Below are 15920 nucleotides of genomic sequence, written 5' to 3'. Positions count from 1 at the left end.
CTTCACTCTAGCGCACACAGCTCACTTCCCAGTATCTATGTCGCCAGTTTCATCTTCACTCTAGCGCACACAGCTCACTTCCCAGTATCTATGTCGCCAGTTGCATCTTCACTCTAGCGCACACAGCTCACTTCCCAGTATCTATGTCGCCAGTTGCATCTTCACTCTAGCGCACACAGCTCACTTCCCAGTATCTATGTCGCCAGTTGCATCTTCACTCTAACGCACACAGCTCACTTCCCAGTATCTATGTCGCCAGTTGCATCTTCACTCTAGCGCACACAGCTCACTTCCCAGTATCTATGTCACCAGTTTCATCTTCACTCTAGCGCGCACAGCTCACTTCCCAGTATCTATGTCACCAGTTGCATCTTCACTATAGCACACACAGCTTACATCTCAGTATTCCTGTCACTAATCAGATCTGCACTACAGTACACACAGCCCACTACCCAATATCCATGTCACCAGTGAGATCTGCACTCCAACACACAGCTTACCTATCAGTATTCAAGTTAATATTGACACCTGTACACCAGTATACATAGCCAACTTCCCAGTATCCATGTCCGAGATTTGAACTCTGGCATACTCAGCTCACTTCCCAGTATCCATGTCATCAGTCAGCCCTATATTCAAACTCTTACAGTTTACCCCTAGTATCCATGTCACCAGTGAGATCTGCACTTCTGCACACAGTTCACCTCCCACTATGCCTGCCATCAGTGAGATTTTGTTTAAAGACAGAATGTCAGCATAACAGAGTCAATCAGGATTTCCAGAGGGAGCCCTTGTATTACTCTCAAAACAAAATTTACTTTAATCACTGCTGTAAGATTCACATTAAATGCTTGCAATCTGAAAAACATTGTAAACAAATGTGTCATACTTCCGAATTTTCATAAATATAGATTTACTGGGTCAAGATAACTTTTCTATGTAGAATGTAGCTATGCCCTTGCTCAAACAGGTCATCTCTAATGACAAAATAAAAAGTGCTCCCTTCTACATTACAGCAGACAACTAGTACCCTCTAGTGGCATTCTGCAGAAATTCCAAACTTTCAAACTGATGAAAACCCGAAAGAAAAAAATTACAGATAAACGCCCTATTGTATTTATCTTAAGAGCTAAGAGGTAACTATAGTACCTGCATCTTCAAGACGTTTTCTCTGCTACCCTTTACTGCCTTCCCCACCACCTTTGAATGTTTTTTTTTTATGTTCTTGGAGCGGGTCCCTCTTTCTGACAGGTACTGCCTCCAATTCTGCTCAAATTCCATACGGTGGCTGCACATTGAAGAATTTCATGAGTCTCTTAGTGTGAGGTGTATAGCAGTGTGCAATGTACGACAGCCTGACTGACATCTCTCTGCTGATCTTAATGCTGCTGTACAGAAAATCACAGGAGAGTGATGTGGAGAGAGAGACTATTACTTTTGCCAGCTCTATATAAAAATAGATTTACTTTCCTAGATTTTTAAATTAGGCAGTCAGCAGACCCATACAAACTGTTGTAATACATTTAAAGTATATCTAAATCATGGATGTGTGACATTTGACTTGCCAAAGCACCTTGTATAATAAACTAATTTTTTTTTTCAAAATGGTCATCTTATTTTTACTTTTTTGTGTATCTCAAATCTTATGACCTTCCCCAGCCTCTCTGAATCACTTTTTTTCCATAGCTTTACGATGTGTCAGCTGCACATCGTTCTGGACTGGCTTCCTGATGGTGGAAACAGTGGACAATGTCTGCGCAAAGGGTGCAGCATAGCCACCTGCAGCCTCCAACAAGGGTCAATGTAATTGGGCAACAACATAGGAGGATATCAGGCTCAATGAAGAAAAAAAAAAAAAAAAAAGATCGCTGTACTAAGTGATGTTAGTGCAGCAATATTTCCCACTGTGCCTTTGTGTTGTGACATGGGGACTGTCCCATCCCCGCCCCCCTTCAGAACACACTAATCAGCAATCACAGCTATTGGTTTTTGGTTTTCCAGCATGCCCGTTCGGCAAAAGCCGGTCCTTAGACCAGATTCGGTCAGAAGGACAGCTGTACACATGATCTGATTATGTTGGCCAGTTTCTGTTGAACTGGCCAATAATCAGACCGTGTGTACCCAGCTAAAGAGAAAGTGCATGAACGAGGACCTACATGGTAGGACAACAAGGTAAAGATTAAAAGAAAGCAGTTCCTTTAACCACTTCCCATCCGGCCCATGTACATAAATAGACGGACGGGAGCAGTGCAGGAACGGATGGCAGTTTATAAATGTCCTCCCGCTTCCCTGCTTGAGCGCAGGGCACTGCAATCCTCCGGACACAGTGGAACACCAATCACTGTACGGGAGGTCCCTCTGTGTGAGGTCCCGATCATGTGATCACTGATTGGCCGATCAGTGATCACATGAATAGTAGTAAACAAGATGTCACTTCTGACATCATTGCTTGCCTAGTGAAATCTGTGAATGATCACAGAGGTCACATGGTACAAGGCTATTCACAACAGCCTTGTACCATGTGGCAAGCTGTGACCAATCACAGCTCTCACAGTATTTCTCAATGGCTGCAAGAATGCAACCAGAGAGGAGAAATGATTGCTTTTACAGCCTTTATGGGTGTAAAAGCAATAAGTGAAATAAAAAAAAAAAATTCATCACCCCCCACAAGTAGTACAGTGTCACTATGGTGACACTGTACTGCTAGGGTGACAGTATGTAAAAGTAAAAAATAAAAATATAAAATATAAAATAAAAATGTAAAAAAATTAAATAGAATTTAGAAAAATTATAATTTGGGTTATAAACTAATTTGAGTTATTTTTTTACTAAAAAGATAACGGAATACCGTATTTTTCGCCGTATAAGACGCACTTTTTCTTCCCCAAAACTGGGGGGGGGGGAAAGTTGGTGCGTCTTATACGACGAATAGAGAGAGAATCCGTCAGGCGCGGCCACGGCCGTAGGAAAGGCCGTGGCTTTGGCCTATCTCTGGAGCGGTCGGCCATCTTAGTACACCCGGCGGTGCGCGCTGACGTCATCACCCCCTCTGCTCGTGGATCAGCCCTGAAGACCGGAACGGCGCGGGAACACGGCGAGAGGAACGCGCAGAGCAAAGGTAAGTGAATTGACACAATATGGGGAATGAATTACTATAGAGGGGATGAATTACTATAGGGGGGATGAATTACTATATGTATTGGGTTCAGAATCTTTTTTTTCTAGATTTTCCTCCTTTAAAATTGGGTGCATCTTATATTCCGGAGCGTCTTATATGGCGAAAAATACGGTACATTTTGGGTAAGATTTAGGAAGAAAGACTATTTGCAAAATTTTATAAGCAAAACACTTTTCAAAATTTTGGGACTTTCATTTATACAGCAAAAAAAATTAAAAATCCCAGTGCTGAATAAATACCACCAAAATAAAAGTTTCATCGGTCTCAAAAAAATGCTAAAAAATTAATATGGGTAAAGTGTTGCATGACCGCCCAATTGTCATTCAATGTGTGACAGCACTGAAAGCTAAAAATGGGCCTGGAAAGGAAGAGGGTGAAAATATCTGGACTTGAAGTGGTTAAAAAAGGTTGAAGAAAAAAACTTTTGCAATTACATTGCATGTTTGAACTTGTATGAGATTTCAGTGATTGTATTTACATATAGTTTTTGTTATTGAATACATAACTTGACTAAATTGTGTTTTGTTTTTTTTAATCTGCATGTATTCCTAAACTTTCAGTTAAAGAGAAGAAAAAAAATTAGAGATATCTGTATGGTTGGTCTCCAACATCAAGAAAAGCAAAAGGAATCCAGCCTCACTGAGCACTGTTACTTAAGCTCTAGACCACCCAGCATGAAATTAAATGCTAGAGTAATGTAAATGGTCTATATCAGTCTGTCACAAGTTAATAACGCTGCACTGACAATGACATTTAACCACTTCCAGACCGGACACTTTTACCCCCTTCCTGACCAGGGCAATTTTCAGCTTTTAGCGCTATCACATTTTGAATGACAATTGCGCGGTCATGCAACACTGTACCCAAATGAATTTTTTACCATTTTTTTTAGATAGATAAAGCTTTATTTTGGTGGTATTTATTCACCACTGGGATTTGTATTTTTTTTGCTATGTAAATGAAATGTCCAAAAAAATTTTTAAAAAGTGTTTTTTTTAATAAAATTTTGCAAATAAATAATATTTCATCATAAATCTTAGCCAAATTTTATTCCGTTATCTTTTTAGTAAAAAAAAAAAATCCAAATTAGTTTATAAGCAAAAATTATAATTTTTAAACATTTTTTTTTACATTTTTATTTTATTTTTTTATATTATTTTTTATTTATTTATTTATTTTTTTCACATACTGTCACCCTAGCAGTACAGTGTCACCATGGTGACACTGTACTACTTGTGAGGGGTGATAAAGATTTTTTTTTTTTTTTTTTTACACTGATTGCTTTTACACCCATATAGGATGTAAAAGCAATCATTTCTCTTTCTCTCTGTGTGCATTCCTGCACTCATTGAGAAATACAGAGTGAGCTGTGATTGGTCACAGCTTGTCACATGGTACAAGGCTGTTGTGAATAGCCTTGTACCATGTGAACTCTGTGATCATTCACAGATTTCACACATAGTAAGCAATGATGTCAGAAGTGACATCTTGCTTACTACTTTGCATGTGATCACTGATTGGCCAATCAGTGATCACATGATCGGGACCTCGTACAGAGGTCCCGTCCGACGATCGGTGTTTCACTGTGTCCGGAGGGAGCGCGCACAAGCAGGGTGCGGGGAGGCCGTTCATAAACGGCCATCCGACCCTGCAGTGCCACCGTCCGGCCGTTTATATACAACGGCCGGTCGGGAAGTGGTTAAAGACAAAATTGAGGTCAAAAGTAGTTTCTGAATCCCATTCGAACTCTGGGCAAGCTCATGTTGACTGCTGAACCTGAACCAGCCAAGTGACAAGACATTCCCTGGGCTGTCAGTATAGCCAATTTTATAGATGGTGGGGTGTAACTTTCATGGTTCTTAAGCCAGAAAGCACAAACCAGGGAGCAGTTTTACAGATTAACCTTTTGTTCCTGGCCTGGTGCTCTGTGCAGAGTAAATTAAAATAGGAAAGAAGTGGCATGTTAGAAAAGTAATACAAAAGATCTCATTTACTCAATGAAAAAAAGGTTATGGTATGTCATATAAATAGCTAATCTCTTAAATTGAAGTCGTTTTTTTAATGCAGGAAGGATTTTCCTATATCAGCACTTATAGCTATACAAACTGGGGTGTTCACAAGGGAGATTCTCTCTTGAGTAAAACCTAGTTAACCGCCTCCCGCCCGCCATATAAGGTAGTGATGGGCCCAAGGCGGTTCTCTCGTTCTGGGAGGACATCATATGACGTCCTCCCATTCTAACCGCGCATGCACGGCTCCGGGAGCACGCAGCACGGCAAAAAGAAACGGAAAGAGCTGAAGATGTCGGCTTGGTCATGTGATCAGCTGTGTCCAATCACAGCTGATCGCATGTAAATAGGGAAATGCCGGGTATCGGCATTTCTCTCCTCACAAGCTATTATGCTGACAGCTCGAGAGGAGAGCCGGTAATTGGCATCCCTCATGATGATCAGTGTGCCCTGATGATCAGTGTAGCCCCAGCAGTGCCACCTGTCAGTGCTCATCCATGCCACATATCAGTGCCACATATCAGTGCCTACTAGTGCACATCAATGCCAAATATCAGTGCCCATCTGAGCTGCCTTTCAGTGCCGCCAGTCAGTGCCATATATGAGTGCCGCCAGTCAGTGCCCATCAGTGATGACTGTCAATGCCAATCAGTGCCACCTACCAGTGCCTCCTCAGTGCCCGGTGCCACCTATCAGTGTAGCCTATCAGTGCCCATCACTGCAGCCTCATTAGCGCACATCAGTGAAGGAAAAAAAAAATCACTTATTTACAAAATTTTATAACAAAAACGAAGAACTTTTTTTTTTTTTTTTTTTTTTTTAATTTTCAGTGGTTTTTGGTTTAAGAAAATAAAAAACCCAGAGTTGATTAAATACCACCAAAATAAAGCTCTGTCACAAAAAAATGATAAACATTTCATATGGGTACAGTGTTGCATGAACACATAATTGTCATTCAAAGTGTGACAGCGCTGAAAGCTGGAAATTGGCCTGGGCAGGAAGGGGGTATAAGTGCCCTGTAGGCTAGTGGTGAATATGATTGTTCTCTCACCTTCGTTTTAGAATTAAGATTGCACAGTTACAGTATGTGTGATAAAGTAAACCCAAGCATAAAACATGACAAATTAAAGTAAAACTAAACTGTATCTGAGCTTCACAAACTGAAAACTCTATTGAATTTCTTAATATTTAGAGCAAACTCACCCATCCATTCATGCCTCCATGCTTTATTTTGTTGAGAAATCACTTTGAAAAACACCCCCCTAGCATTTCTAGCCATGGCTTTCTTGAGTAAGGGAAGATTATTCAAGTAGCATTTACTTACTGGAATCTATCTGCCCTTACCTTAGGTATGAAGGCAGAAGTGTGTGCCTAGCTGAGAAAGCCCCTCCTCCAGATGAAAGAAAAAAATGTGGAAGACTCCTGGGATGAATGACACAATTTTGGCCTAGGCCAGAAACCAGCTGAAGAAATGCACAAAAAAAAAAAAAAAAAAGAAGTTTAAGGCTTCCTTTAGACTTGCAGCAAAACTGTGCAGTTAAGCCGCACATTAGCCAAAAAGCCCCCCCCCCCACCTTAAAGCGGTAGTAAATCGCAAAAAATAAATCAAAGAAAATCTTCTCCCTGCAAGTTAAGAGCACATCAAAATGGGATTCGCTGTGTCCAGGTGACACAGATCACTGGGCTCCCGGGTGCACACTCTGTGAGCCACGCAGCAGCATGAAATGCAGGCTGATGTGCAGATATGTTAGACAGAACCAGCAGCCCTCCCATCCCACAGTCTATGTGCTTTTGGCAGAAGGGAAGCAGTTAAATATATTTGTCATTGGTATTCACACAGCTCCAGATGATCCATATTGGCTCACAATTGATATGATCCAGAAATATTTAGACAGAATAAAGGTGAATAAAGCACCTGGACCGGATGGCATACAGTCACGGGTCCTTAAACAATTGAGCTCTGTCCTTTCAAAGCCATTGTTTCTAATTCTTAGGGATTCTTTAATGACTGGCATAGTACTACTGGACTGGCATAAGGCCAATGTGGTGCCTATATTTAACCACTTGCCCTTCTAATTTACCCCCCCTTTTCTGACCAGGCCATTTTTTGCGTTACGGCACTGTGTTACTTTAACTGACAATTGCGTGGTCATGCAACGCTGCAGCCAAATTAAATTTATGTATTTTTTCCCAAGAATTGAGCTTTCGGTGGTATTTGATCATCTGTACGTTTTTTATTTTTTGCACTAAAAGAAAAAAAAAAAAAAAAACCAACAATTTTGAGGAATAAAAACAATATTTTTGACTTTTTACTATTACACGTCCAGAAAAAAAATAAAAAAATAAAAAAAATAAAAAAAAAAAAAAATCAAAATTTAGTCATAAATTTATGCCAAAATGTATTCTGCTACATGTCTTTGCAAAAAAAAAAAAAAAAATACCAATGCGTGTAAATTAATTGCTTTGAATGAAAGTTCTAGGGTTTACAAAATGGCGGTATATATACACTGGGAATTTTTTTTTTTTCATTTTTACTAGTAAAGGCGGTGATCAGCGACTTATAGAGGGACTGCGGCGGACATTCTGACTCTGGGGGGAACTGACTTGGTGTCACTGACATCCCCAGTGACACCAATACAGTGATCAGTGCTAATAAAAAGCACTGACTGTACTAATGGCACTGGGCAGGAAGGGGTTAACATCTGGGGCAAAGGGTTAACTGTGTGCTGTTTCACTGTGTGCTGAGTGTTTTCCGCTGTAAGCACACTGTTTTGTATGGCTCTGTTATGCAGAGCCATACAATGCAGTGTGCAGGAACTGACTGGGGAGAGATCTGTGTTTATACACAGGTCTCTCCGCAGAGATACTTGGCAACCGCTGGGTTCTGGTGAGAAATTGCTGACCGAGACCCAGTGATTGACAGCCGAGGCTGCTAATGGCGGCACGGGTAGGGCTCGCACGAACCCCCTACCTGGAAATGCTAAATCACGTGTATATATACACACACACACACACACACACACACACACACGTGATTTTGCGCACCCATGACGCCCTGTAGCAGTACTTCTGCTATAGGGTGGACAGGAAATGGTTAATGAGCAATTTGTCTATGCAGTCCACAGAGGTTTAGAAAGAGCCTGTGCATTAAAAGTTGCAGGATTCCCATTTTACATGCTTAGCTCAGCCTAGGGGTGGGCTACTGTCTACAATCTAGCACAAATAATCGTGATTAAACAATAGCAGGGCCCCTTTCCTGCACTATTGCCTTGCATTGCTGCCAAAAAAAAGGTGAAACAATTACAATTCAGTAGCCCAGTAACCCTGCACACCAAAAAAGTGTAACAAAAGTATAGGGAGGAGATAATAAGCTGGAGCTTCTGACAATTTGCTCTGAAGCTTGAAAGATGTTAGGGCTGCAGCCTCTGCCTCCAACTTGCCATAGCAATGGCAGACAGGAACATTGTGTCCCTCAATGAATTCTAAAGAAATAGAAGCTATGCTGTGCTTCTCTGTAAATAATTAGGCAAGAATGTTTTCTTGCAAAATTAAATTATAGTACCATACAAACTCTTGAGAGATCAGGCTGATAAGGGGCTACTTTCTTCCTCTTGGTAATTTAAGCATTGTTATTCTAACTTTCTACTCTTTGTTACCTCTAAACTGCATCACCAACAATTCTAGGAAATCGCGATGATGCAGTTCAAATTGCATTTAAGCATTCAGATATTGTAACGCATTTATGAAATGCTCCAGCATGTCAGCAATTGTACAAACTGGATGCATATACAATTAGTACACTTTGTACCTTTAGGCAGTTCGAAAGCTTACAAAGAAAGGTAACAGCTGTTGTCACATATTAAAGAAGAGATATCTAGTTGTTGAATGGAAAAACACAGAAAAAATTAAAACCTCAGAAACAGTAAGTTTGAGCATTGATATAGGCAGCAAAAAACAAGCAAGTATTTTCAAAAGACAGACACTCTCCTGTAACGTACATACAGTATATAATAGTTTATATCAAACTCTTAGCTAGTGTTAAGAACCACAGTATTAAAAATAAAATTACAAAACTTCCGTATCTGCTTTGCGTAATAAAAACATAGGTTTTCAAAAAATATTAACACGTAAGGGGTGTATTTATAAAAATAAAAAAATAAAATTTGTAACTATTTTTTAAGGGAAACTGTTTTGTGTGAATGGGGTAAAATCAAATATTGTCCTAATTTCCTCTAAATGTCATACCAAAAACACATACAGCAGTTCAGGAAAATACTGCATTACGGCACTAGATGGTGCTGAGGATCATATAAAATAAATACTGTATTTCCTCTTGCTTTTCATCTAGTGGCCATAATGCAATATTTTCCCATACTACACTTTTTAGGAATGAACAACATTCGACCTGTACACGAAATAGCATGAGAACATTTGACATTGCCCTATTCACATTGAACAAATGTATCAACAGTTTCACCAAATGAATAGCTATGGCAATTTTTTAATAAATACACCCCCAAGAGAAAACATTATCTCCATATTGCATAAAGGAAGGAATGATTAAAACACGTCAGGTTTTCATTTTTTTTTTTTTTTTTTTTTTAACCCAGTGGAGACTCCTTAAAATGCTAAAGAAAAGGAATCTCTCAGACTGCTGTCACTGGAACAAATATTCTAATTGAAAGGCTTCCCCTTTACTTCTATTCTAGTGACAAGTCCAAATTTTGAATTGTGTCACTGTCATTCTTTTTTGAGAGTTAAACTCCCTAGTGGGGACAGCAATAAAAATATGACAAATTCCAACCCTACAGTACTCAATAAAAAAGAAACAGAAAAAGGTTAGATTTTGTTTGACATTTACTCTGATTTGGGGGACTCTAGTGGCAAATTTGGGATATTGTTTTTCATATTTGGGTATTCTCATTCCTTCTGGGGCTCCATTAAAAATCTACTGAAAAAAACCCCAAAAAAGATATAGAACCTCAAAGGCTAATCAGCAGTATAAATGTATTAAGGATGTAAAAAAAGAGTATAGCACGTATCATATAATCATACAATGCATTTAACCTTGTTCCTATCCACCCCTCCCAGCACTCTACCCCCCACCAATCTCTCCCCCCGTGTCATCCCACACATCCCTCCCAGGCAACCCCAGCACCCCCACAGGGCCCCCTCCCTAAACCAGAGCACCGTGGGCTAACCTCACACCCCTCCCTATAATCCCTAAAGTCCCCCTATCCCCTGAGAATGGATCAAATCCTCCAGAGAGTCCCTCTGTAGCAGTGCCTATTATAGATGAATATATATAGACATGTGAATCCAGCTACAAGGAAAAAGTCCCAATGTGTTTGCGCTTGGTCCGTAGTGAATACAGGAAGAGTAGAAGTGAACCTATGTACATATAACCACCCGATTGCATGTGGACATTGTTCCATATGCAAACATGTAGAGAAGATTAGAGAATTTCAGGACTCCACAGGTACAAGAACATATTGCATTAATTCCTTCCTTAATTGTTCATCGTCATGGGTTATATGTAGAATAGTATGCCCATTTAACAAGGCCTATATTGGCAAAACAAAGAGGGAATTTAGATGCAGAATAGCAGAACATTTAGCCAGTATTACTAGCAAAGATGAGGAGTCTCCAATAGCCATCCATTTTGAATATCATAATTCATCTTTGAAAGGTATAAAATGTGCAGCCATATTCCAGTTGTCATTATCAGAAAGGAGGAGAGATGAGGATAAAATACTTTTGAAAAAGGAGACAAGATGGATTTTTCTATTGCATACAATGAGCCCCCATGGATTGAAAAAGGATTTGTCATTACAACCATTTTTATGAAGATAGACTTATATCTGGTTATATAAGTGAGATGTTGGAGACCATCTGGAACTTTGCAGTAAAAACGGTATGAACCATTGATTGGGGTAGTCCTGATTGAGATGACAAGGATTAGAGGATTTTTTCCTCAGTATTAAATGGTTCTGCATGCTGTCCAACCAGCAGGGGGAAACCACGTGGAGTTTAGGTTAAAAATGTATTCCCTGGGAGGTTGCCTTAAGAGGCAAAACATACCTGCAGTAATGGAGATAAATAGTAGAGGCATCCAACCAATCCGTAGCTACTCCCTGAAGAAGTCCCAGTCAGTGGGAGGAGCGAAACATGTAGGCGCAGGGGATCACGTCCTCCTTCCTCGTGTGATCCCCCGGTGAGATGCCGGAGTACACATGGTGAGATTTTTTCACATTCATTACTACTGTGCTGATACAAGATTTCTATGTAGCAGTTTATAGGCATACAGTGCCCATCAGCTAACCGTCTGGACCTGGATAGTCATATGACCAGCTTGCAAGGTTTTGGAGATGTTACTGAGGATATAGAGCATAGTGGCATACCTACAACAGCTACGAACTGAGTTACACATATTTGGAGGAATTCAGGTTGCCTTTTCTGTTGCTCTCCCCTCCTGCTGTGAAGCGATATTCAGTGCAAACATATTGTGACTTATCCTTCCAGCCGGATTCACATGTCCATATATATTCATCTATTATAGGCACTGCTACAGAGGGGCTTTCTGGGGGATTTGATCCATTCTCACGGGATAGAGGGACTTTAGGGATTATAGGGAGGGGTGGGAGGTTAGTCCTCGGTGCTCTGGTTTAGGGGGGGGGGGGTAGGAACAGGGTAGGTGCATTGTATGGAATATATGATACGTGTTGTACACTTGTTTACGTCCTTAATAAATTTATACTGCTGATTAGCCTTTGAGGCACTATATTCCTTTTTTTTTGGGGGGGGTTCCGTAGTGCATAGCTTTTGGATGCACCCCCCCTTTTCAGGGTTAGGCATCAGCAGATATACCATTCCCGGGACTAGTCCTTTGGCCATGGGAGTGTTTCTGCTTCAATAAAAATCCAACACAAAAAGAGAGACCTCTTGGCAAAGCAACTAAAGCCTGGAGATCTTGTAACAGAATGCCCAAAACAAAACAAAACAAAACAAAACAAAAAAAAAGAGAATTAAATCTAATCTCGCATCTACCAAAAACTATATATTTATAATATTTTCTAGGGAAGGGGTGGGGAGCTTGACCACTTATATTGATTCCAAAAATAAACAAAGACATACCAATAAGCTCATCAGGTTTTTTGTCCATAAACCGCTCACAGAAGACAATGAATGCTCTTGTGTTTTCTTGTGACGGGCACTCAGCATGTCTGCAGAAGCAAAAAGTGTATAAGTTCAACAAAACAATTGCAACTTCCATAGTCAGGTATGAACCAGGTCCTAAAAAAAAAAAAGAAAAAAAAGAAGGACCGAGTACAACTTCTATGTGCTTTTTGCGTATTGTGGAAACTCACTACAGTCCATTTAACAAGGTTTCCTATGGGACCCGTTCACATCTATGCATTTTTAGCCGCTACATTTTTGGAAGGGGTCAGGGACTTTTTTCCTGCAACAGATTACAACACTAATGGATATCATATGAAGTTGGCAGAAGATGACAAGTTCTATTCCTGACCTCACATCACCTTAGAGGTCTTCAACAAGATCTCCTGAAAGACATTGGTTGCAGACTCAATGGGGGGAATTAAAGAGTGGTGCATGCACAATGCTTGCACTACTCCTCTATACTTAAAAAATGGAGCAGATGATACTGCTAATTAACAAAAGGGGCACAAGCCATTTTGTTAGTTAGGAGTGATCCACTCCATGTTTCCCACTGTGACTGTCACAGCACAGAACAGTAGCTGGCGCTGCGTACTCCGGTTCATCTGTCCATCCCTACCCTCAGCTGAGTGTGGGAGGGAGGAGGGGGCCTTGAAGGCTCTCTTCACACAAGCTGAGAGAGGAATATGAGCGGACACATTTTGTATGTCAGCTCTGGAGCTGGTAGAGATCTGCGGCAGTTTTCTTTACATAAAACTGCCACAAAACAAAATTTCTATTTTATTCTGAAACAAACTTTAATTGGTGGCGTAGATAAACCGAAGACAGGTCTATCTGATTAGTTAATGTGGCGCACACCACACAGATTTTCTGCACCAGTTGTCTGGTGCAGGAAACTTAGTTAATTCCCAAGAATGAAAAGCAGGTTACCTCTACAGAGGGATAACAAAACATGTTATACAGCTAGTCTGGTTGAAAAAAAAAAAAAAGACATGTCCATCCAGCTCAACCTACAGAGAAACACACACACACACCTCTATATGTACAATCCTATACCCACATTGTAAGTTAAACATTGGTATTTAATAAATGGCTGCATTTCTTAAGTTGGGTATACATTAGTAGAATTTCAAATGAAAATTCTCAGAACATTTGAACGTCGTTCAAAAGTAGTTCAAGATTTTGCTTGCTTTTAGCATTCGATTTGGTAATGAAGAGACTTTAACAAAAGAGAATCACACATTGTTAGAAATTAGTATATCTGAAAAACGTTTTCAATCCTGCAACTTCAAAAATCGGTGTTAATTTTGATGTCAAATTTCAATTTAGTTTTAGACATAATTTTGACAAAAATGCCATTTTAGTTTTAGGCTATTAAAGTTTGAACATGCACCACAGACATATCTTTAGCTGTTGTGATACATAAGGTCATTATAAACAAAACCAAGTTTTATAAACAAACAAAAATATTGCTTTTGAAAAAAAAAACAGAAGTGCAACTTTAAAACATAAAAAAAAAGAAAAAAGTAAACTCTACTGGCTGTAATGCCATTCCTCATTTTACCTGAATATCTTACCTTAAATAGGGAGGGGGGGGGGGGGGGGAAGAAAAGCCTTTCTTATTTTTGTTTTTAATTTCAGCAGCTTAGTAGATGCCCTTTACTTATTCTTATGGGGAAGTGCAGTGTTAATTTTGACGCAACATTTCAATTTAGTTTTAGTCAAAGTCTTGTTAGCTCTGCACAAGTAATTGCAAAGGGTATAAAATGCCAGCCAATGGTGACGCCCATCCTTCCACTCCTGGAGGATGACGGATGATGAAACTGGTAGGGCGGGGCCTCGAAGGTGACGTCACCACGTATGAGTGAGCTGCCATTGATCAGAGCAAACCTATGATTGTCTATGTTCTATGCACTATATGCTAGTGTCGGCTTTGACACTGACAAATGTGAGTGGTTTTAACATGTTTTGTATTGAATAAAAGCCTGGATGGTTTCACACTATGTGGATTCCTTTCTTCTTCCTTTATGTCCCATTCTAAGTATATGAGGAGCCAATTGTTATTTGAAGGAGTTTCAATCAGCTGGGGTATGCTTCTGCAGATCGTTGCTCCCAGAGCTTGAGCAGTTGCAGCTGGTTTATAATTTGACCAGCATGGAGCTCTGGTGAGTGGATTCAATTCATTTGGTGGTGGATTCTCACGGTGGTTTTTGGTCACATTAATTTAAGAAAGTAATACAAGGATTAAAGAAGATTTTTTGTTTCACAAATATTACTTTTATGAACACTTATTTATATGAACTTTTTTGTTGGATACAAATTCATTTGTTTATTTACAGAGTTATTTTTCACATTGATTTGTTCTGTTTGATATCACTTTGTGTAATAATTTTATACCATTATTTATCTTGTGGAGTTGACTCATTCGGAGATATATTAATTTGAAGAGCGCTGCCTTCAGTTTTTTGGTATATTTATGTACCTTGCTTTGCAGAGGTAAGATAGCCGTTGTTCCAAATACATCTTTTATATATATTTTGTGATATTGTTCCCAGGGGAGCTGTCCTTATTTTTATATATTAGTCATAGTCTTGACTAAAATACAACCGTTTTAGTCATCGGAATTATTTTAGTTGTATTTTAGTCGACTAAGGTGTTACTGTTAATTTAGACAATGAAAATATTTTCGTTGACAAAATTAACACTGGGTGCAGCAGCATGCAGCAGTAAACCTGACATCACAAGCATGACAAACATTTAAAAACATTCTGATTTATTGCAATGTTCACACTCTATTTACGTTGATTTTTGAATTGTTGAAAGACCGGGAAACGAAGTCCTTTTTGCAAAACAGCTACTATAAAAATTCTATAGCTCTAATAAACAATAGCTTAGAAACAGTTTACAAAGAACAAAACAATTCAGGCACATACAGATTACCTATTGCTACATGGCTACATTGTGATTATGCTGTCAGAATAATGGATGATATCTTACGCATTACTGTTATATCTTTCTACTGAAAACAAATACCCGGCTAGCATGTGTATTCCATGTTACGAAGGTCTATAAAACATTTCTAATCTCTTCAAGGGTGACATCTTATAATTAATAACTAAAAAAAAAAAAAAAAACTCTGGCTGTTCCTCATATAACATGCATTCATGTGCAGATGCTCCAACGCGTACGTTCACATGTGTGTATGTGGGGGCAGGGGCTCAAAATGTTTTGGGAGGGGGGTTTTTATGTGCTTGGGTGTAACTTTAATTTTTTCCAATTAAAATTTTTTTTTTTTTTGCTTAATTCCCCCCCCCCCCCCCCCCCACATCATATAGGGGACAAAAAGTCCTCTATGTGATGATTTTTTGGTAGCAGGTTCTCTTTAATTAAACATGCAGGGTCTAAAAGAGCCTGCAAGTTTCCCCCTGTGCTCCACTGAATGTAATGCAGTGCAAAAATTTCACTGTATTAAATACTTTCCTGGGTATGCTGGTCAGGAAAACTGTCATCGAGGACCCAGAAGTAACGTCATACACATTGCTTCCAGGTCAGGAACA

General features: G+C 39.5%; 1 protein-coding gene across 3 annotated transcripts in view; it reads right to left on the bottom strand.

Annotated features, from left to right (window-relative positions):
- Positions 1-15920, bottom strand: part of RNGTT (RNA guanylyltransferase and 5'-phosphatase) — a 507135-nt gene that overhangs the window by 480204 nt on the left and 11011 nt on the right. For all 3 annotated transcript variants that reach the window (XM_089691308.1, XM_089691307.1, XM_089691306.1), the window contains exon 4: positions 12322-12410. In XM_089691308.1, the coding sequence (XP_089547434.1) occupies positions 12322-12410 (89 nt within the window). The remainder of the gene's footprint in view (positions 1-12321; positions 12411-15920) is intronic.

Source organism: Staurois parvus, unplaced genomic scaffold, assembly GCF_062004578.1.
Source record: "Staurois parvus isolate SC_StPar_1 unplaced genomic scaffold, SC_StPar_1.0 ptg000561l, whole genome shotgun sequence".
Taxonomy (NCBI): domain Eukaryota; kingdom Metazoa; phylum Chordata; class Amphibia; order Anura; family Ranidae; genus Staurois; species Staurois parvus.
The sequence above is the reverse complement of the archived record's forward strand: the minus strand, read 5'-3'. Positions and strand labels throughout refer to the sequence as shown.